Source organism: Falco cherrug, chromosome 10 (assembly GCF_023634085.1).
Source record: "Falco cherrug isolate bFalChe1 chromosome 10, bFalChe1.pri, whole genome shotgun sequence".
NCBI lineage: Eukaryota > Metazoa > Chordata > Aves > Falconiformes > Falconidae > Falco > Falco cherrug.
In genome coordinates, this window is record NC_073706.1 from 4,139,228 (window position 1) to 4,161,077 (window position 21,850).

At 45.1% G+C, this 21,850-nt stretch overlaps 3 protein-coding genes across 5 annotated transcripts in view; 1 reads left to right on the top strand and 2 right to left on the bottom strand.

The window, feature by feature from the left end:
• The window catches only part of ARHGAP40 (Rho GTPase activating protein 40), a 42,538-nt gene extending 42,329 nt beyond the window's left edge, over nucleotides 1-209 (bottom strand). The window contains exon 1 of the mRNA XM_027812024.2: nucleotides 83-209. The gene's annotated coding sequence lies outside the window, so the exon portion shown is untranslated. The remainder of the gene's footprint in view (nucleotides 1-82) is intronic.
• A 791-nt stretch (nucleotides 210-1,000) lies between these two features.
• ADIG (adipogenin) lies at nucleotides 1,001-7,202 on the bottom strand. Of its 3 annotated transcripts, none has more exons than XM_055722659.1 (4): nucleotides 6,622-7,202; nucleotides 5,746-5,761; nucleotides 3,657-3,953; nucleotides 1,001-2,374 (listed from the first exon to the last, which is right to left on the bottom strand). In XM_055722659.1, exons 2-4 carry the CDS (start codon nucleotides 5,749-5,751, stop codon nucleotides 2,123-2,125), a joined length of 555 nt encoding a protein of 184 aa, XP_055578634.1. In that variant the 5' UTR covers nucleotides 5,752-5,761; nucleotides 6,622-7,202; the 3' UTR covers nucleotides 1,001-2,122. The 3 variants fall into 3 exon arrangements, with proteins under 3 accessions (XP_055578634.1, XP_027667835.1, XP_027667834.1); XM_027812034.2 differs by lacking the exon at nucleotides 6,622-7,202 and adding an exon at nucleotides 5,932-6,599; XM_027812033.2 differs by lacking the exon at nucleotides 6,622-7,202 and having other exon boundaries at nucleotides 1,002-2,374; nucleotides 3,657-3,958; nucleotides 5,746-6,595.
• Nucleotides 7,203-7,368: 166 nt separating this feature from the next.
• Nucleotides 7,369-18,570, top strand: ACTR5 (actin related protein 5). Its single transcript, XM_055722658.1, has 9 exons — nucleotides 7,369-7,872; nucleotides 8,687-8,916; nucleotides 9,816-9,985; nucleotides 10,829-11,046; nucleotides 11,393-11,575; nucleotides 14,063-14,185; nucleotides 14,925-15,064; nucleotides 15,953-16,085; nucleotides 17,474-18,570. Exons 1-9 carry the CDS (start codon nucleotides 7,489-7,491, stop codon nucleotides 17,729-17,731), a joined length of 1,839 nt encoding a protein of 612 aa, XP_055578633.1. The 5' UTR covers nucleotides 7,369-7,488; the 3' UTR covers nucleotides 17,732-18,570.
• Nucleotides 18,571-21,850: the final 3,280 nt, after the last annotated feature.

Here is a 21,850-nt window from a genome sequence, read left to right on the forward strand (position 1 = left end):
TCTGGTATCGCCAGGCTTCCGAACATCCCCTTGCAACCCAAGAAGCAGCAATATCCTGCCAGACCTTCAGTTACTGACTCACCTCAGTTCATCTACTTCTTTGCAGCAATGATCGTGGTAAAACGTGTTTAAGTTGAATTGTGCCGGTTCGGCAAATGCCTCGCGATAGTAAGATTTCTTGTTACACCGAGATGAAGGGTCGAACGTACTCCAGCAGCCTGACCAAGTGAAACCCCACCGAGACAGGAGGCATGCCCGGCGACTCAGCCACAAGATGAAATCCTCGCCAAGGTGTTTTGAGGCGCACACAGACTCGGCAGAAAAGGAAAAAGGAAAGGGAACAACCGGGAGCCTGCCAGCCAGCGCCCTGGGCGGCCCAGGGGAGCCAGCCCCGCGGTGGCACCAGGGGGGCTGCAGCTGGAGCCGCTCCCCCGCCGGGCGGGAGGAGCCAGATTCTGCGGGAAAAGCAGCGGTGCAGCCCCGAACCACACCAGGGCACGTCCCGCACCCGCAACCCGGGGCAGCGCCGGGGGCCCTGCCGCCCCCCAGCACAGCCTACCTGCTCGGGTCCGCGCGGCAGCGGGAGCGGGGAGCCGGGAGCTCTCCCGGCCCCGCAGCCGCTGCCCCCGCCCCAAACCGCCCCGGAGCCGCGGGCAGGCGCGGAGCGAGGCGGCCCCCCCGCCCGTCCCTCCTCCCTCCGCAGCGCGCAGGCGGGCGGCGGGCGGGCACGGCCTCCGCTTTGCCGGGAGCCCCGAGGCGCGGCCCGGCCCCTGCGCGCGCTCCCGGGGGAGGGGAAGGGGGGGGGGGGGGGGAGGCGGGGGCAGCCCCCCTCGGGGCCGGTCCCCAGCATCTCTCAAACACCCCACCGCTCTCCGCGAGCGGACGCGTCCCCGGAGAAGAAGCGCCCTCGCCCCCGCTACCCTCCGGCACAGGCGGAGGTTTCCGCGGCAAACGGCTTGGTTTTTTTTTTTTATTTTATTTTTTTTTCTCTCGTACTCGTCCCCCCAAAATAAAGCCCTTGCAAAAATAAAAATGTGGACAAACAAGTTTTATTTAAAAGCATCCTGCTCTGGACAAATATTTGGGCATGGGGAGGGAAAGACAAACACAAACAAGGCATGCTGCGGAATTAGTGCAGCCCAGTGTTAACTAGCACACCGAGTGCCCGTGCAAGACTCTGGAGACAAGAGACGGTTACTTCACACGAGGAGCAGAGACAAATGTTTTTCACAATGTGCTCTTCGGGATGAAACTTCCTAATTTGTCTTAAATTTTTTTTAAAAAACCCACAAAACAGTTTATTGAATGTGTGCATCAATGCCAGGAGCAAGCAGCTGTTCTGTTCATAGCCTGACGACCGGATGAACATTTAGGCCACAAAATTATGGCTCATCCCAGTCCCACCAACCTCCTTGTGGTCCCACCAACTGGTTAAATCAAGCTGTCAGTGAGTGCCTGTTCAGGCTGCAATCTAACCTTTATCAGCCAGGCAGCTGAAAGGCATATCCTCACCAGAAATGAAGGAAATTCTTGCTCAGTATCTACTAAGGTCTTAATTATTTCTTGTTTAAAATCTTGTTTCTAATTAACCTCTTGTTAACTGGAGGTAGGCTTGTTTCATTTGTTAAACCTGAGTGTTGAAATGTTTCCTACTTTGAGAACTGACAAGTTGGACATCAGAAAAGCGCTGACCGCAGTAGGAATAAAATCTTCACTGGGCTGTACCACATTTAACCTCCAGTATACACTGCCACCCAGAGTTATTGCCCTGATCTTATTTGTTTGAAATCAAATATTAGTAGGGATGAACAGAGAGTATCACTGGTGCCAGTGTAGTGTTTTTTTCCTTATAAGAAAAGGACTTCACCCCCCCATCAAGTGGAAGAGGAGCAGGGTACACACCCAAGCACTGTGCAAGAGGCTGGGTGCTGTCACCCATTTAATATTTAGCCAGTCGATACTGTTCACTCTGAAAGTAGCTGTAGTGATCTGAGCAAATGTTGACTTAGTCTTGAGTAAGTTTCCTCTTCAGAGAATTAACCTCCCTCTGCAATGCTGCAGTATCCCTCACTGATGCCAAGCGGGATTGCTGCTAATGGTTGTGGGACTACCTGCTTTATTTTCACCCTGAGGTGGTTCTCTGAGCATCACCATTCTGTTCCAGTTTCTTCCCCAAGACTGAAGCCAACAGCCCTCTGCCCTCCAGCCTCAGAGAATCCAGGATTTTCACAACTTTTTCACCCAGCAAAACAAACAGCTGAGCCACGTAGATAATCAGAGAGGATGGCAGCAGTTGAATCTTCAGGACATTAGAGATCTGGAGCAACTGGCAGACAAAGTTCCAGGTGAGAGAAGAAAGCATGGTGCACAACAGCTGGTGAAGAAAAGGAGGAACAGAGTTGTCATGGCAATATTTTCAGAAGAGATTACATTTTCAGTAGGATATAAATGATTTGAGACCACAGGTTCTCGTTCCTTCCCTCACCTACCCAACACAATCAGCAAAGTATAGACTCCTACTCAATAAGAGCATTATGTCCTACAAGAGACAAGTTTAAACCCCAGTTCTTCAAACCGCTGTGTTTGAATCAATACTTCCGTATGTGAAGAGCTCTAGGAGAACCAGACGGTAGCCTAGGCAAGTCCAAGCTCATTCTTAGCATTGTTTTTCTAGCCTCTGAACAACAATGAAAAGAAAAGAGAGAAAAAAAAAAAAAAAAAAAAAAAGACTTGGTAAGGCCTTGGTGGTTTTAACGATGTCAAAAATACTCTGACTTGAAATATTATTGATTCCATGGCAAAGCTCAGCTTCAGGGTGTGCTAGTCAAACAACTGCAGCAATTTAAGACAATACCAGTCCTTAGCTACTCTAGCCTAACAAACGTTACCGCTCCAGCAAAACTGGTAGAAGTAAATGTGAGCGAGTACCTCGGTTGCTGCAATTCAAAAATCCCAGCAATGTAAATGGGTAGACAGGACTGTGAATAGTGACAGTGGAGGCACAGGGCAGCTTTCCCTTCTGAGCCCCTTCTGCAAAGGAACATATAGTCAAGGCACAGGGAAAGAGAAGACACACAGGACACTAAGCCCTTCCACTGCTTCAAATATACCTTTTGGGATTAGTATAAAGCCTAAGAGGATTGGGACAGCCATGTTTGCAAAAAGACTTCTGGCTTCAGCTCTTATTGAGCAAGTGAAATGTATCTAAGTTTTAGTCACATACTCCACTGTAAGAAACCTGAAGTAGCTTTTAAAAATACATAAGATCAGCCATACATAACAGGAGAGTTTCTATATACAGTTGAGGTAAATATCCTAGAGGAACAGGTAGCAATAGCCACTGCTGCAAACACAGTTCTCAAGGACTTTAAAAAAGCATATACATACATGTAAATATACACACACACATATTTATACAGTACACACATATGATAGTTACTCTGCACAATTTTGTTACGTTTACCTCATCTACAACAGGAGTCATTCCAAATAGGGAAGATGGAAAAAAGTCTCATTAGTCATTAACCAAGCAGGAACCAATCTTGCAGCTTTCCCTTACTCAAGAGGCTGGGGAATCAGGCAGAGGTGAACGAAAATAAGAGCTGAGGCACAAAAGCAGCAGATACGTAAAGAGGTAGTCTAGGCGTGCTACTCACCATCATGACGTTACAGCAATTGCTCTTCTCAACAGAGGAATACCTTACATTCTGGCTCTGAGACCAGCTGTCTGAGATTACAGCAAAAAGACTCTGCTTTTGGCTTTTTGGATTTGAACTCAGATAAGCAGGCTTGGGCCTCAGTTTTTCCACAGATCCACTAGATTGTGTCTCCTCTTGCGTTTCTGTACTGGATGTGTCATTCTGGCTTTCTTCCTCTGTTGGTTCGTTCTCAGATTTAGAGTCTGAATCAGGCTCATCAGAAGATTGTTTCTTTATTTCTTCTGCATTGGGCATCTGCGCTAGAAATAAGTTAAAAAATAACATGTAAAATACCCATACATGACCTTTTCTTCCTAGCTGCAAACACTGTGTGTTCCACCTAGGGGGTAGGCAAGGCTCTTCTGAATCTTTTTCAGTTGAAATAAAGGATTTCCACAACCAAGCAGGCAATAAGAGGCCTATACAAGTTTTGATTTTAACCAATTAGCTCTTAATCAGCAACTATATTAAAAGAAGAGCTGAAGGGTGGGTCATTTCTTACTTATGCCTGCTGTAAACTAGCATAAAGTACGTAGATGTCCCTGAATTATTTAGAAAGTTACTATAGTGAGCACTGGTTCATTTTTCTCTTTTTAAAGGAATTGAGAAATTTAATGTCCTAATCTTGTGAACACACTAGTATGTAAAAAAATTAGTCTTATGAAAATGGAATTTGGAGCGGTTGTGGATTGGAGGTCTGGTGCTAATAACAGTTATTGTAGGACAAGAAATTGTGAAGGTAAATGCAGTAGGCATACCTTGAAAGTCTTGTTCAAAGCATCAAAAAATTCCAGAGTTACTTTATCCCTGCAAAAGGCTGACACTCAACTGAAGTGTCACTATGTAGCACAGCTACCTTCTGCTTGTGCAAAATGGGTATTTTAGTCTGCTTTACAGACGCCAGCGTAAGTCATGCCTATGTCACTCAGAGTAGCTTGTACAACTGTTACAGCCTCTCATAACCCACACATTTTAATTACTGTGTTCAGTTACCCACAGAAATGCAATTGAGTCTGTCTTCCCTCTGTATACGTCACTACTGAAGCAGAGTGTATGGAGGGAAGATGCTTTACTACTGAAGCAAGCAGAGGCTGTTATGAGTTGTGCACAAACATGCAAAGTGGGAGCTGATGGTACAAAATCCAGTGCACATATACACGCAGGACAGGAAAGAAGGGAGGAGTACAAGCCTTCGCTGTGGTGAGTGCCTCCTGTTCCTCTGCTGTCTGTGGTTATTGTCTCGTTGCTGTTCCTATGGGATGTATTATGGGACTGGCTACCATGTTATTAAGTAAGAACAGAGGGCACAGAAGTAAAAGTTTCTTATTTTCCTTCCTAAAGCTGTTGTGCAATGGCAGAATCACTGCTTTTGGCCTTATGATTGATTCATCAGCTGGGATTGCTTATGCTCCAGCATTAGAGCAGACTAGCAAGGTTTTAGTGTCATGAGTACATCAACAAGCCTATTATTGGCCTAAACCAAAGCCTGTTATCAGTCACTGACATGTTAAAAATAAGAATCAGTGATGGATTGGAAAGGGGCACAAAACACGCAAATAAATGAAAATGCACGTCCTGTTCCCTCCAAAAATTTTCTATTGGCCTCAGCATTGATAAAATGATCCCTTAACAGCTCCTCCAGTAACACCCCCACCCCACAGGAAAAGACAAGTGTAAGAGAACTATAATGCTAGAGGCTGAAAGTGTTCAAAATCAGAGGGTTGGACTTGCTCTCTGGGCGATCTTTTTACAGAAATTTACAAAAATTACTTGTCTCTTGCCTTTCTTAAATTATCTATCAGAGAAAGGGAGAGGGTAAGGCAGAACAGCAGGCAGCAGCCTGTCATCTTATAAGCATTTTCAACAGAAAAGCCTAATAATTTGGGTCAGGTTTTCCACATGCCACCAACAGTACTAAAACACCCTTTAGTTTCCTTCTGTGACAAGTAATGTTAGACTAAAAATAGCTAGCAGAGTACTTTCAAGATAAGCTAACAGACAAAGCCTTTATGCAGGAGCATTTTATCTGATCAGCTGCAGAACTTACCTTCATTAAGCAGAAGCTGTAGCCAGATAATAATCACGATCAACAGCATTACAAATGGCAAACAAAACCAGAAGAAAAGAAGAGGAAAGGTCAGTTCATTCACCAAAGGAACCAGAGGATACCTCATTGCTTGCTTCAGGTTACACTAAGTTTACAGCAGCTTGCCTGCTCCGCTTTTCTAACTACCTTTTAATAACTCTTATTGCACCACTGTTAATCACAAGAGGGCGGCTGATGCATAGCATGGCTAGCAAAAGGGACAGCCCTCCTCTATGCAGGGAGGGGCTAATAAGGATTACAAAAGCGATAAAAACAACTGAGAAAACATCTGATTTGATTGTCCTTCCTTTGCCTGCTACTTAAAGGATAAATACAAGTTAGGAAGCTTTCAAGGTTTATGTTAAAAAAATAAAGGTATGTTTATGTCTTGAGATAGGGAGAGGTAACCAAGCCACTTTAAAGCTGGGTAGCCAGGGTTGCTTTTGAGAAATCAATAGAACAGGATCAACCCTGCAGAGATGTGTAGAGGATGACTAGCTAAAAATTACTTCTCCCAGGCTCTCTGATTTGACATGGAGCACAAATATGTCCCATATTAATCTAGACTCTATTTTTAGCCTACTCTCTCTGTTTCTATCTACTAGTTCATCCATTAAGAAAATAAACCTTTGTATTTTAATTGCCTTTCTATCTCACTTCCCTCCAAGAATGGCAAGCTAGCATGTTTCATAGGGTATGTGTCTATAAACATATTGCTTAATAGCAAACATGTTCAGTAGCGATCAAAGTAGGAAGAGATATGTGACTTTGTAATTTGATATTCACCACACACAGTTTTTCTCCTTCAATAAAATAAAACCATTATCTATCACTTACCTCACAGGGGGTTGTTTGACTAAATTAATTGTTTGTGTAGCTCTCTGTAAACCTTAGAAGAGAACAGCTATGTAAGTGCACATTATGAATGATTGCATGCATTTAATGTTCTCGCTTGTGTGCATGTGTTTGTTTTTACGTAGTAACAGCCCCTTGAAATGAGCCTTTTAATCCCAAGATCTAAATGAACTTTGCAAATTCTTATTAATTCATGTTAATCACACCCCTGTGTGATAAAAGAAAGCTATTATCCCTACTTTGTGCATTGGGTAAACAAGTGAGAAAAGCCATTAATGACCTGAACTTCAAGGATGCTAAATATGTGCAGTCCCCATGCCACACGGCGGAGGCTGCAGGTTGGTGGCACTTCTGAAAAGGCGGTTGCTGGGGGTTTGTCTGCAAATGCAGCGGCGAGGCGCAGGGTCCCGAAGCTGGGATCTCTTCGGCTTTAGAGGCGAAGTGTTTGTCATGGCCATGTCACTGGCCCCCCACCGGGCCCGGCCGCCCCTGCAGCCCCCCCGCCTGCGGGCCCGCTGCCCGGGGCAGGCCGCGGAGCAGGAGCCTCCGGGACGAGGCGGGGGCGGCCCCCCACGGCCGGCAGCCTGTGACGGGCAGGGAGCTGCGCACGCTGAGGGGGCCTCGGGGAAGGGTCTCCCGTGGGCTTCCCGTCGTCCCCCCGCAGGTCACAGACACCGGGGGGGCTCCCGGCTCCAGGCTTAACTCGGGAGTGCCAGCGGGTGTCCCGGAAACGGGAGCCGGGGGGTACTGCACCCCGCTCCGCCGTTCCTCCGAGGGCCGCCGCCGCCTTGCCCGGAACGCGTGTGGCTGCCCGCGTTCCCGGCCGGAGGGAGCCGCCGAGGGCACAAAATGGCGGCGGCCTCGCGGGTGTTCGCGTTCCGCGACGCGCGGTGGGCGCCGGACCCGGTGCTGGAGCCCAGCGCGGCCGTGCGGACGCCGCAGCCGGTGCCGCTGGTGATCGATAACGGCTCCTTCCAGACACGGGCGGGCTGGGCCTCCGCCGACCCCGCCGTCCCCGCCGAGCCCCTGCTGCGGTTCCGCTCGCTGGCGGCGCGCAGCCGCGGGGCCCGCGGCGGGGCCGGGGCCGAGACCCAGGTGGGCAACGACCTGGGGAGCCCCGAGCCCCTGCGCTGGCTGCTCCGCTCGCCCTTCGACCGCAACGTGCCCGTCCAGCTGGAGCTGCAGGAGCTGCTCTTCGACCACGTTTTCCAGCGCCTCGGCGTCGCCTCGCAGGTACGGCTGGGGGGGGGCGCCGGCCCGGGGGAGGTTGTGCCTGGGTGGGCGGTGGGAACGGGGCTCCGGCATCGCCCCTGGCTGACCCAGGACGCTGTGGTGTTGGCTCCCTCCTGGCAGAGGCGGCCGGGGTGGCTGGGCCCTCAGCCCTGGCGAGCCCGGCCGGGGCAGGTGCTCCCAGGGGTGTCTTCTGAGCCCCACTGTTCTCTTAATTTCTTCACGGTTTTGTGGTAAAATGAAGGGATACAGCTGTAGGGTGAAAGGTTTGGACTGCAGTGTCTTGTCAGGCTGTGGCCAAGAACCAGCGCCCAGGATCAGTTTTTCGAGGATGTTAAACGTTACTAGTTCTGTGTAGCGCTCGTAGTAGTGGTGCTTGTTGTCTGCTTGGTTTGTATACGCTGCCGAGTTGAGAGTTGCTCCTCAGACCGTTGAAGCCTCTTGCCTGCGTGACACCAGTCTGAAAGCTCTACCTAGTGCTGAATTAAACTTCCACCAGTTTTCAGTCACACTCACCTCACTGCCTAGATTTTGGTTACTTGGATTTTTGATAATTTATATATGCGTTTAAAGATCTATTCTCTTCCACCCTTAGGAGTTTGGTTTTTTTGCTGAAATAACACTGGAAGCCTTGCTGTAGACAAGACTTTGTTGTCTACCCCCTTAAGCACTAGACATAACTTACGTGATTAATAGCCTGCGCATAAAGTGCTTTCTCATTGCTGTTTTGGAGGAGTTCTTGCTGGTATTCAAAAGAAGCAGCAAGGATAGGTATCCCTGGATTTTTCCCTCATACCTTTTCTCTTGTCTCTTACAGGGTTGTGTTGATCATCCAATTGTTTTGACAGAAGCAGTGTGCAATCCTCTGTATTCAAGACAAATGATGTCAGAGCTCCTCTTTGAATGTTATCAAGTGCCAAAAGTGTCCTATGGCGTAGATAGCTTGTACAGTTTTTACCGCAACAGGAGGCAGAACTGGCCCTGCAGTGGTTTGGTAATATCTTCAGGTTATCAGTGTACGCATATTTTACCAGTCTTGGAAGGCAGGTGAGTTTTGGGTGTCTTAAGTACAGTGCAGCCTCCCTTTGTCAGTCATTGACTTTTCAAGACATGCAAACACCCGTTCCTCTAGCATTAAGTATTCCAGCTCCTACAGTATAAGCTCTTATCAGGTCTTAATTTATACCGACAAGTTAAAACTAGGTCTGCAGATTTTGTTAAGTTCTGTTGAATTTTGAATTGAAGAAGCAGTGTTGTCCTTTTTAGTTACTGTTCGTGCATAGATCTAGACTTTCAAAAGTCCAAGGGGATATCTGCCCCAAGTAGGATCAGGCATTAAAAAACATATGTTAGGTTTTAAAGCAGCTTTGGGATAAAAGAAAGTAGTCTGTGAGATTTCTGCTTTGTTCTTGAAGCTTTGACAATTTTGGTTATGCTGCTATGTTGCTCTACTTTTTTTTTTAAAAAAAATACCTTTTTTTAATCTCCGCCCCCCCGTCCCCTTTTTCTTTAGTCCTTACTGCAGGCAAAGGCTTTGTTAGATTTGGTAAACATCTCAAATTGTCAAGGGTTACACCTGGCCAACTGTGAGATGTTACAAAGGTGAAAGGAACTACTTCTAGCTCCACTGACCCTCACTGCCCTTTCTAAAATAGAACGTTTCCTTGCTGTAGCCAAAATCATTTGAGGTCTGTGTTTTTTTGGAAGCAGAACAGAGCGTTTCAGAAAGTGTCTACAGTAAACAAAGCAGTGATTATGCTTGTTGCCTGAGAGAAGCAGGTGTGTTAGATTCTCTGGTAACTGAATCTTGAAATACTTATCTGTGGATATTCGTCTGTCTACTTGACCATATTAGAAATTAAATAATATTTGGGAAAGCAGGAGGTCTGTTTTGGGCTGAACTTGTGGATCTCTCCAGCCTCAGTTGTGCCTCTTTGGGTTTTCAGGTTAGATGCTAAAAACTGCAAACGTATTAATCTTGGAGGGTGTCAAGCAGCTGTATATCTCCAACGCCTCCTTCAGCTGAAATACCCAGGACATTTTGCTGCCATCACTCTCAGCCGCATGGAGGAAATACTGCACGAGCATAGCTACATTGCAGAGGACTATATAGATGGTAAAACCAGCTGTAACTTACCACTAGATAGTGTTCATCCAAACTTAGTTTTGTTGTCTATATCCCTTGTTCTCAAGCTGGCTGGGATTCTGGCAGAAATACTCTTACTGCTATTTTACTTTCTTTGTAGCTGTCTTTCTGATAATCTGCCTCGTGGGAAATGCTTGACAGCAGTTTTGAATTTACATTAAGATAGAAACAAAATTAAATTACAAAAAAAAATCTGATTAGTTCAGATCTCTCTGTGAATAAATATGTGAGTTATGGCAGAGGAAAAGAATTTTAAATTAGTTTATTTTGTTAGTTACTTTATACTTCCACAAAACATTAAATTGATTAGGACGATTTCTGTATCTGGCTATGTTTCTTATCTGCTTTAAGGTTTCCAGAATTGCAGAGGACACTTCTCATGACTTTTTGTGGATTAAAAAAGTTTTAAAATTTCCATGGTGTCATTAAGTAGCGGCCAAAAAAGTGTTTTCTTAAATTTGTCACTTATGAAAGAGCTTGCAGGAGTCCTTAGAAATGCATGAGAATTCTCCCTTACCTTGGGAAGACAGAAGGGACATTAGTGTGCGCTTCCCACTTCTTAATACTTTGTGTTTCCTTCATGCTGGAGATCAGAGCGCTAAGAACTGAACTGTGTGCACCGAGCATGTGATGGGAAGGTAGTGCTCTGAGGGTGTGGTGAAATATGGGGGCAGCTGCCGAGAGGTGACAGAATCCCAGCCTGGACTGGTGTTGCTTTTTCTTCTAAGTCTGAATTTAGCGTGGAAAGCATACAACATACAAATCATCATTTTCAGCCTGGCAAAATAATTATTTTGCTTTCAAAACATTTAGAGCTACAGAAGTGGCGGTCTCCAGAGTACTATGAGAACAACGTGCACAAGATGCAGCTGCCTTTCTCTAACAAACTGCTGGGAAGCACACTGACATCAGAGGAAAAGCAGGAGAGGCGGCAGCAGCAATTACGTCGACTTCAAGAACTCAATGCACGTCGTCGAGAAGAGAAGCTGCAACTTGACCAAGAGAGGCTGGACAGGTTACTATATGTGCAGGTAACCAAGGCAAAGTTTTCTGTGTGATCTTTTGGGAGGAGGGCAGGCTGCCTTTGCAGCTTTATGAGAAGGTCATACATCTCTGTAAAGGAGCTATGACTGTCCTGTGTATTTTCTGATAGGAGCTTTTTAAGGTTACTTGAAAGATAAAAAGGAGAGATTGTTAATGTAGCGGTTGCTTTCAGGTTCTGAACAGTACTACTTTTGAGAAATATTTTGAATGCTGCCAAAGCATGCACATCATAGTATCTAGTAATGATGAAGGCAAAGGGTCTGTAAGCATGCAGTTGACAGATAGTTGATTACCCTGTGCTGCTCATTACAGCTAACTCTGATCTGTCTGTAGGAACTCTTAGAGGATGGTCAAATGGATCAATTCCACAAAGCTTTGGTGGAGCTGAACATGGACTCTGCAGAAGAACTTCAGTCCTATATCAGCAAATTGAGTTCGTCTGTTGAACAGACAAAGCAGAAAATCCTACAGGCGGAAGTCAATATTGAAGTAGATGTTGTGGACAGCAAGCCAGAGGTATAATATTTTCACCAAGTTAATCCTTTTCTTATTTCAGAGAGAATTAAGTTTCTATGCTTGGAAATGAGCCCTTTCAGACTTTTATTGAACTAAGCTTTTCCTTTAACACACTGCAACTCCTTGCTAATTTAGCAACTGCCTCTCTCTTATCCAGCTTTCCTATGCAGCTACAGAAAATGACAGCTTTGATTGTATAGAGTATGCCTGAAATCAGTAACCCTTCGTCTGCTGTTGTGCACTGTAGTTGTAGTTATATAAAATCAGTAAGTTTCCTTAAAAATTTCTTGCCCATCTTTAAGAAGTTGGAGAAAAAAGAAAATAGCTGTAGTGGGTCAGAGAAGGTATCACTAAAGATACCACTGCTTCCCTTTGTACTTAATTGTGGCCACATGTGGTGGCAGCCGCTGTCCTTATTTAAGGTTGACTTGCTCAGAAGTTCTAAATGCAGCAGGTAACATAATGGTTGTGTTCATACTTTAAACCAACCTTTAACTCTGCTTTTTGCACTAATTTTGGTGAAGTGGACCTGGTATGTGAAAAAGACTTTTTTTTTTCAGTGCCTGCAATTAAATGACATGAAGTCTTACGTACTTAAGCCTCAAGTGGTTATAATCCTAAAACAACCATCCTTAAACATCAGTAGCCTTCTATTAAAGATACAAAAGAACCTATCAATCTTTTTGTTAAAAACAGTATTTGTTTCCCTTTCTGTTCTCCCCTTTCCAGTGCAGAGAACTTTATGTAAACAACTAGCCCTTTGCCTTCATTCTGGCTGTCTTTTTTTTTTGGTGCAATTAAGCAGCATGTCCTATTTTTGTTTACTTAACAATAAAATAAAAAGTTTGGTACACTTGGTTTTTGGAGCCGTCTTGAAGACGAGAAGCTTATTTGTCTGCTTTGCCAGACTAATACAGGCCCAGCACACAGCAGCTGCTTCTAAGAGATAGTCTAAAGCTGTTAGTGCATTTACTTGTAATTGCCTTTCTTATAGGTTACATAGAGCATTTTTACTTATATCTGTCTTTGCTCAGGAAAAGGTAGAGAGAAAAACAGAAAATTAATGCATAGAGGAGAATCTTTTAGAGAACTTGAGTTGTAACGAGAACTAGCAGGTGAACCGGTATCTTCTAGGTGTTTTGTTTTGCCTATTCTTGTCAGTAAAGCTTGTGTAAGAATCAGGATGACTGTGTTTGAGTGAAATTGAGGTGGATGATGGGCTTACCGTTGTGGTAAAGAATCATTCTACCTTCTGTCAAAAGAAATTGTTCTAGAAAAAGATAATTGAAATACTATCGCGGCCTTGTAATTTTGTTCAGTGGTTCTGCCTCTGTTCCAGCACGTCTGTCTTCGATCCCACTCTCCTTTACCAGGTGTAGTCTCAGACCTTGGAACAAATCTGCAAGCCTTGTTGGGCCTGTGCTCTGTGAGAGCACCTACAATTATCACCAAATCCATTTGTGAAGATAGGCCATCCCTCTGTGGCTGTGTAGAGCACTCTAAAAGATAATTATGTTGTCTTAGGGTCTGTGCCAAGTCTTCAGCTGAGTCCTATGTTTCTTTCTGTTGCTGTTTTTGTTGGGTGGTGTGGGGTTTTTTAAGACATCAAAAGAAATTGATGTAAGCCTTAAGTGTTGGAAAAAACGCCAGGTGTCTATTGTTTGTTTTTTTGTAACAATGTAACTGCTTGAAGTTCAGTTTCAGCAATTGCTTGGGTTTTAAATGGATATAAGCTAGATAGTTTGTTTGAATTAGCTTAATCTCCTTGTATTGCTCTTAGACATTGCAACAAATGTATCAAAGTTAAAATAACAACAAAATCCCAAAGGTAACATTGTAACACAAAATTAAAGGCGATCATTAAAAAGTTGCTTCTGTTTCACAACAGTGAAGTACTCTAAGGTTCTGAGTGAGCTTTGGGAGCACCTTCACATCTGTGTGAAATACAAGGGCTTTTGGTATATCCTGTGTGCAAATGCTAGGTGGTTGAAACTGTCAAAAATTGTGTGGTGGCTTTGTAGCTAGCAAATATTTGTTTTCCAGTCCCACACAAGCAAGGCAGGGAATTTAATGGTAGTTACAGAGCATTTAGAGGTGCTGGGAGTGCAGCAAGTATTAACCAATTTAAAAAGCTATTTTAATATGTTTTAGTATGCTATGTTTAGGACATGGCTGGCTGGGATCTTGGCAGTCAGCCTGCTGACTAAGGCCTTAATTTCTGAGCTGGCATTGCAATAAATTTATTGCAAGTATTCGGTTTTTATGCTTTGAGTGAATATCTATCTTAATTTCTGTTTTCTGGGTTGTTCACCATTTTAACTTCTGTTGCCAGTGCTGGAGAACAGCATATTTGGTTTCAGGCATGTTTAAAACTGAGGTTTGAGGAAATGAGTGTTGAATTTTCCAAATGTGTCACCAGAATTGAAGTCATATGTGTGCCTAGCACACCTGAGCTAACCTACCACAATATGCCTTCTCTGTTTCCAGACTCCCGATTTGGATCCATTAGGCAGTGAACAGTCACTGGAGGATGTGGAAAGTATTAATGAGTTTGAACCTTTATTTGCTGAGGAACAGCCCGAAGCTGAGAAGCCTGTTGCTGCAGTGCAGGTTTGATTTCTGTATCTACACCTAGTGCCAGAGGTTGCTGCTTCCTGGTTGTCCAGCTAGTCTGCTAACATTTCTCCAAATACAAACATTCTTTGCCTGCTTTTGGAAGAGCTGCTTAAACCATTTGAACAGGACATGAAGAGAGGAGAGGTCCTTGCAATCTTACTGATGGTTTAGAACAGGGGTCCTCAAACTACGGCCCGCGGGCTGGATACGGCCCCCCAGAGTCCTCAGTCTGGCCCCCGGTATTTACAGAAACACCCCACCACCCCCGCTGGGGGTTGAGGGGGGGGAACCAAGCAGCCGCAGATATCTGACTTCCTGCCACTTAATCCGTGTGCCGGCCCCCTGTTTAAAAAGTTTGAGGACCCCTGGTTTAGAACATGAATACACCTGCTTGGCTCACTCTGCAGGCAGTGCCTGTTGTAGCAGTACCATGTTATTAGGGGGAAAAATGTTCCGCTCAGTTTTTTTTCTGTGAGCCTAATATTGCATCCCAGTGGACACAGGTTTCAACTTGCGAGGTTGAGCCTTAGGATTGAGTGTCATGAAAGAGAAAAAAGTATAGGAAAAGTCTAGCTTCCTTGGCCTTCTGGAGCCCTTTACAGCATGGCCCTTTATCTGTGGAAGCATTAAAGTCTGGTTTTTGTACAGAACTGTTTGGAAACTTTGCTTGTTCTAGAATATTACTGTTCTTTAATGTAACTTCTCACTACTACTCAATCTCATCTTTTCAAAGCCTGTGTTTAACCTGGCAGAGTATCACCAGCTTTTCCTTGGCACTGAAAGAATCAGGGCTCCAGAGATTGTCTTCCAGCCCTCTCTGATAGGAGAAGACCAGGCTGGTATAGCAGAAACCATGCAATATGTCCTTGAGAGGTGAGTTTACAAGGCTACTTGGCATTTACTTCAAACAAGCTAGTCTTGTTTTGATACCAGCTTTTGCAATACTGGTTACTTAATAATTTGAGAAAATACATTTGAATAGTTCTTTTTGGTGGGGTTGAGCATTGCAGTTTAGACATGCCTTCCTGTTCTGAAAACCCCATGTAACTCTGCTTGTCTGAAGTCACTGGTCTCCAAACTTTTTGATCAATTATCCCATCAGTGAAAAAATTTTGAGCACACATCTTCAACATATCTATAAAATACATACAACTACTAATGAACCAATGTTATGTACATTTTAAAACATACACGAAAAATAGAAATTAAAAAAATGAGAAAAAGGTGAAATACTTTTTATTTATTTATTAATGGTACAAAAAGTATATTCTTCCTGTACCCCAGTGGATTGTCTTGCAGACACCCCAATTTGGAGACTCCTGGTCCAGCTTGTTACAGAGGAAAACAAGAAACCCTTGTAAATACCCATTCTGTGAAACAATGAGCTGGCAGTCTCTGTTTTTGCAAGACCAAAATCAGAGGTGACATTTTTAAGTTATGATACAGGCATGCTTGCTGGACAACTAATTCCAGACAACGTAGAATTGGCAAGATGTCACCCCTGAACTGTATCAACGTATGAGATTGCGTTTTCTGAAATGTAAGAATTCCAGCTCTACTGAGCTGTTGATTTAGAGGGCTTTAAGGATTTTCTTCTGCCACCCCTGAATTTCCAGAAAACAGATGAATGCACGTTTTCATGCTAGAGAGGTGAAGGAAGCTTCTCAAAGTGAATCCTGAAGACAAGTATTACCCATAGTTGTTCAGCTCATAGAAGAGATGTCCTTGAGGAAGACTGAAGCTGGTTTTTGTTCCTTGTAGGTATCCAAAGGAACAACAAGCTATTCTTGTCCAGAATGTTTTTCTCACTGGTGGAAATACAGTGTACCCTGGACTGAAAGCCAGGGTCCAGAAGGAACTCCTTGAAATGAGGCCATTTCAGTCATCTTTTCAGGTACCTGTATTGACATGATGTGTGCATGAACAGCCTGTTCATCTGTGTTCAAAAGTATTTTGGGTTGGGAGAGGTGCAGAGCGGGTGTACTTAAAACATGAGAATGGAGACGTGTTTCATGACGTGACACGAAGTTAAGCGAAGATACAGTTGCTTTTTCTGAGGACATTAGAAAGAGTAGGGTGGATCCCTTGGAAAAGGAAAACCTGCTTCAGCTGAAGGATCATACACAAGTATGTTTGGCTGGAAATTTGCAGATTGCTTAGGATTGGGACAGTTACTATGTGGAACAAGTGACCTTTGTTAGGAGTAGTTGCTGGGAGAAACTGTGCTTCAAAACTACGTTACATGTTCAGTTCATTACATGTAAAGGTTGGCTGAGACAGCAGCAAGAGAGATTCAGTGAGTATCTTGCAAACCTGTGATCCTTTGCAACTCTTTTTAGTTGCAAGCACAGTACAAGCTGGGGAAGTCCCAGAGTTTGTAATGTGTTTTGTAAGGAGACTTTCAGGAGTGTCTTCCTTGCTGTTCTTAGACCACTGTGTCTCTTCAAATCTACAATCTTGCACATTAGTGCAGATATGATCTTGTGATTCCACAACCCTTGTTTTGCACAGTTATTGTATGTAGCTCTGAGTCACGTGCGACAGGAACTTAGTTACAGCCATATACTTGGTAGTTCTAGGAAGGGTATTGGTTGCTAAGTTTGGAGTGTGTAACTTGTGTCTGTGGGAAGAAAATGAGCCCATTTTTGTCTGCTTTTAATGTTGCTGCTTGTAACTGATTAAGAGCTTGCTTCCTTTCCATTAAAATATGGTCCATAGTGTGGTTCCCGTCAGAAGTCTGTCACTTCACAGATACCATGCGTGGGATTTACATGGTGTCTAGTCTAGCAAGCCCATAGCTGAATCAGGAAAGCACTTTGTGCTACAGTAATAGAAGTAGTTTAACTGGAAGTATCAATCCACACCAGTGGAAAGAGCATGTGTGGTTCTTTCCCACATGCTGTGATTTTTTGAGCTTGCAGTATTCCTCCCTGCTGCTACAAGCAGGGAGGAAGTTTTGCTGGAGTACTTGATGCTTCTTTTGAAGTACCACCAACTCTTCCTGTACTGGTTTCCAGCTGTGAGGGCTGCTGGTAGTGAATGTGATACACCCATGTGCTTTCTCAACCTGTAGAAACAAAGCAGGCTCGTGGAGAATTGATCTCAAGGTGAAAAAACACTTCAAACCCATTCCTAACATTACTCTTCCCCAGAGGCACTGAACAATCAGCTCAGATTTCTGAAATTCAGTGGCTTGTGTCATATACCACTGTAATTAGGGTAAAAAGGGCTTTTCTCTCCTGTGTTGAATTGACACTGTTGTTCTATTTTCCTTCCATCCAGGTTCACCTTGCTTCCAGCCCTGTTTTAGATGCCTGGTATGGGGCTAGGGATTGGGCAGTGGAATACATGACCCGTGAGGAAGGCTGGATAACCAGAAAAGACTATGAAGAAAAAGGGGGAGAATACCTCAAGGAACACTGTGCTTCAAATGTCTATGTTCCCATTCGCCTCCCAAAGCAGGCCCCACGGACAGCAGAGGCGTTAGCACCTAGCAGAGCGCTGACATCCAGCGCAGGCAATCCTTGTGAGCAGGTGTAGCACCGCGTCTGTCACAGACCCTCAGATGGAGATAACGGTGCAGAGACAAGGAGAGTTCCTGGTGTGCAGCATGAGCTGTGCGTGGAGTGCAGGCCTCAGCCTGGCCTTGCTGGCTGCTCAGAGAGTGCTCAGCTTCTTATCCGCTCACTTGAACGAGGAGGAGAAGTGCTGGGGCATCCACCGGTGTGGTCGTGGTAGCACTTGGACCGTGTGCTTGGACTTAGTGCTGCTCAGACATAGAGTACGCATCAGCAAGAAGGAACACAAAAGAAGTGCATTCCAGAGAAAAATACCATCTTATAAACTCTCACAGTAAGACTCAGGCGGTTTTGAGAGTATATGGCTTACAGCTTTTTTTTTCCTTTTTTTTTTTCTTATTTCGAATTTAAATGTACTGGTTCTATTCTGCTTTTGTTGCATGATCCAGAAGCTGGGCTTGTATCGAGCAGCTCGGCCCAGCAGGCGTCTCCCTTGCTCGCTGCAGGGAGCGCTGGCTGCTGGGGGGCGTCTGTGCCGTTCCTCCTCCTGCACTCCTGTCTCGTTTCATTGCCTGCCTGCTGCAGACCTTCTGCTAAACTTTTTTCAGGTTATCAAGTCAGGGATTTCAGATACTTTTTGACTTCATTTATGTCAGTAATGTTGATGTCTTGGTTGAAACTGGAGACCTGGTTACCCAAAGCACTGTCCAGCAATAAAGACAGAACCTTCCACAAAGCGCGGTCCCGAAGGACTGCCAAATCTCCTGCAGCCCTTCAGTGTTTTCACAAGGCAGCTCTTGACTGATGGGACTTTATCACAAGTTGTTTTAGCAATAAAGCAAACTTTTTGCTTTACCACTATCTTATGTGTTTCAGTGATTTCACCTCTTTAAAGACTACAGCAATAAGGATGTAGTTGATTGATTGTACCTTACTGAAAAATGCAGGTTTGCAACCAGGCCCCTGTCCTGCTGCACAGCGTGCTCTATCTTGAGTTTGACTGGGGATTCAGTTGTCACACGGAACAGTTTGCTATTGCTTTCCCAAAAGAATAATCAATACTAAATGTTGAACTGAAACCTGTACAGACTTCATCACTTTGGCAAAACCTGTGAACTACTAGGCTGGAAAAGTTAAGGCTATGGGGAAAATATCCAGACAATAACTGGTATAAGGAAGGTGAAGAGGTGGTGGCTTGCTGTCCCCGAGAGCCACAACTCAAGATAAGTTATCACCTGGCAAATTTAAAGCAAAGGACATGAGGTGCTTGTTGGTGTTGAAGTGAGGTGTTTGTTGCCACAGGATGTGATACACAAGTTTCTGGATTCAAAAAGTATTACCCAGATCTATGATTTAAAAAAAGAAAAATCTGCTGTCAAATGTGGAGCTGTCACCTGTGCATAGGAGGTCCTGCAGTTGTGTGTTCTTTGGCAAGTGTGTGAGGGAAGTGTTGTTACAGACCCACTCTTACACAGTTCCTGTGGCACCCAGCACTGGGTGTGCTCAGTGGGGTACGGGTCTCGGTGGCCCTTTGGCTAGGTCCTGTTGGGCAGGGGAGCAGGAGGAGTAGAAGGGAGCTTGCTGGCTTCAGGTAACCTCAAATCTGGGCTATTGATCCTCTCCCTAGCCACCTGGAGGCGTGCTGGTTTTCAGGACCATTAAGGCAATTCTATGGGTGGTAAAGAATGTGGAAAAACGTGCTGTGCTTAAACACAGCAAAGTTACACCCCAACATGTCTTTTCTGATCTCAGTTCATACCAGTGACCTGGAGTAGAGTATATGATGTCCCCTTGCTGTCTGGCCCCTTTCTGACACATCTTTAGCTGTCATGGCAGAGTGACTACTTGAGAGAGAGAAATCTGTTCCAGTACTTGGTGCTGGTTGCTAAATAGGTAAGAGGGTGTTGTGCATAGAAGTGTTGCAGAATGAAGGCCTAAAAGGGCATCCATAGTGGATGGTTATATTACTTTTAAATGTTTGGCCGAGTTGTGCCAAACACTTCAAAGCGGGGCTTTCTGATTCTGTACAGAGGTGCCAGATCGGCTGCTCAAGCAGCTTCAAGGAAGCATGATTTTATAATCTAGCTATTAGCTGTTCATTTGTTACTTTATCCCCACAATAGCTGGAGTAACTAATGAACCTGGGCAACGTGATCACAGTCACAGACTTGAATGCACTGGTGCACATTCACTTGCTTGGAGTAGCACCATGAAAAGCAGGAGGAACGTTGCAGAACAGGATTAATTTTACCCATATAAGTTCAGTTTCCCGATACGATTTGCTGTGGTGCTACATGGGCATTGGTGCTGGCAGGAGAAAAACAAGAGGAGTGCGTGGTGTGGAGGGCAGGAGGGTGCAACCCTGTTACTTTTTACAGTAGCGTTGGCCAGAGTCCTTGTGAAGCTCCACCACTGTGACTGTTGTGGCAAGGTTTTCTCACACCCACGTGCAGAATCGGCACAGGGCTCGCTAAACCCCAAAGGAGCTTGGGCTGTTTCTTCTGTGCATTGGCTTATGCCACCTGGGAGGGGAGCAGGCTGACAAGGCGCTTGCTGGGCTCCTTTTTCATGGGACTTGTGGCTGCGTGAGGAGCAGTAGGAGGAATTGTTACAAAGAGAAAGCAGCGTACTGGGTTGGGGCGGAGGGGAGAAGAGCGTTCTGTGGACGGGAAACTTGAACTGACGCTGTGAGGGCCTTTGCCAAGTGGTCGTAGGGCTGCTGGTGGGTGAGCTGCTGTGCAGTCAGCCTCAAAATCTGTAGTGTGTTTATCCTGGCGGGTGTCCTGCAAGCTGACAAAGCGCAGTTGCCAGTTCATAGGTGGCCAAGTGGTTCCCATTTGGTCCTCAGTATATTAAGTTCGAAACAACCTGTAACCGTGTTACACAATTCAGTTATCACCTAATTCAGGTCAAAGAATACAAAAGTACAGGTTGCAATTTAACTGGCATGGTGAGCTCGGTCTATTTAATCTAAAAGAGAGCTCAAACTGGGTTTCACCTTTGCAGGGTCCCTAAGACCTGCTCCGAGTGGAAACACCACGTCAGTGAGAAGCCCTGGAGACTAAACATAGATCACGTGTCTAATGTCCCAGATTTCCGTTTGAGCTGCATACGAGCCTTGCTTTTGGTCTTCAAGGCTTCTTATGTTTCCTGTGCCACAGCGACTTCAAACACTAACTGTTCTTTGCTAAATCTCTGCTAGGACACCAAGATTAGAACTCTTTGCTCCAGTTATTAATCTCCAAAATACTTAATGTGCTGTGTAAGACGGCATTTCAGAAGAAAGAGAAGATGCCCATGAACTGTCACTTAAAATTTAGGATTATCCCTCCAGAGACAGCCTGCAATGATCCTCTAGCAGCTAGTCATAAACCAGAAGTTTTGAAGCTTGTGTGGGATGAGCAGGGGAGGGGAGAATGCTGTAATGGATTTAACATTATCCCCAAAGTCATATGGTGGGATTTCCACCGCGGTTCGATACATCAGGCACAGAGCAGCTGTGCTGAATCCCATTGCTCGCTCCCACGGCTTTGTGCAAGTAGCAAACCTGTACCTGAGCATCAGCTTCAGCAAAACTTCTCAGTCTTAAGGGGCTCAAACCCCCGCATGGTTTGCCAGAAGTTCTTCAAGCTTCTCTCGCTGCCTCTTTTCAGGTGCTCGGTTTCCTATATTTAGTTGTCAAACACCTTTTCCCCACCTTGTTCATCACATGAGCCCAGCCCTACCTCGTAGGGTGGCAAAGTGCCATAGTTTCAAACCTAGGGGTGGTTTTGTGTGGTGGTGTGGTTTTTTTTAATTGTATTGGGCTTTTTACATCCTTAGGGATCTTTTCTTCTTTTTGAGCAGTGGGCTTGATTTCCATTTCCTAATGCAGCAGAGACGATGACGAGGGTACTGCACGGAGAGTCAGGTGACCTGAATCCATTTTCGTGTCTGTTTACTCACGACACTTCAGGCTGTTTGCTCTGATCTCAGTTCTGTGCCTCAGCATCTGTAACGGCAAAGCTAACCCGAGCACGGTGCTAGCGGAGGGTTTCGCAGGGTGCATAATGACTGTAGAAGACAGTAAGGGACAGTGGGAAGCCTGGAAAGGGGTTTTTGGGGAAGGAGGGGAGGTCAAGCAAAATCGTGGAGAATAGGT

Bases quoted from the DNA above. Each gene is read 5' to 3' on its own strand.
- ADIG (XM_027812033.2), bottom strand. From the start codon at position 5,872: ATGAGGTATCCTCTGGTTCCTTTGGTGAATGAACTGACCTTTCCTCTT. The intron at 3,959-5,745 runs GTAAGTTCTGCA...ACTTATTTCTAG, and splicing joins ACAGCTTCTGCTTAATGAAG to CGCAGATGCCCAATGCAGAA. The intron at 2,375-3,656 runs GTGAGTAGCACG...TTTCTTCACCAG, and splicing joins ATTGCTGTAACGTCATGATG to CTGTTGTGCACCATGCTTTC.
- ACTR5 (XM_055722658.1), top strand. From the start codon at position 7,489: ATGGCGGCGGCCTCGCGGGTGTTCGCGTTCCGCGACGCGCGGTGGGCG. The intron at 11,047-11,392 runs GTAACCAAGGCA...ATCTGTCTGTAG, and splicing joins ACAGGTTACTATATGTGCAG to GAACTCTTAGAGGATGGTCA. The intron at 16,086-17,473 runs GTACCTGTATTG...CCTTCCATCCAG, and splicing joins CATTTCAGTCATCTTTTCAG to GTTCACCTTGCTTCCAGCCC.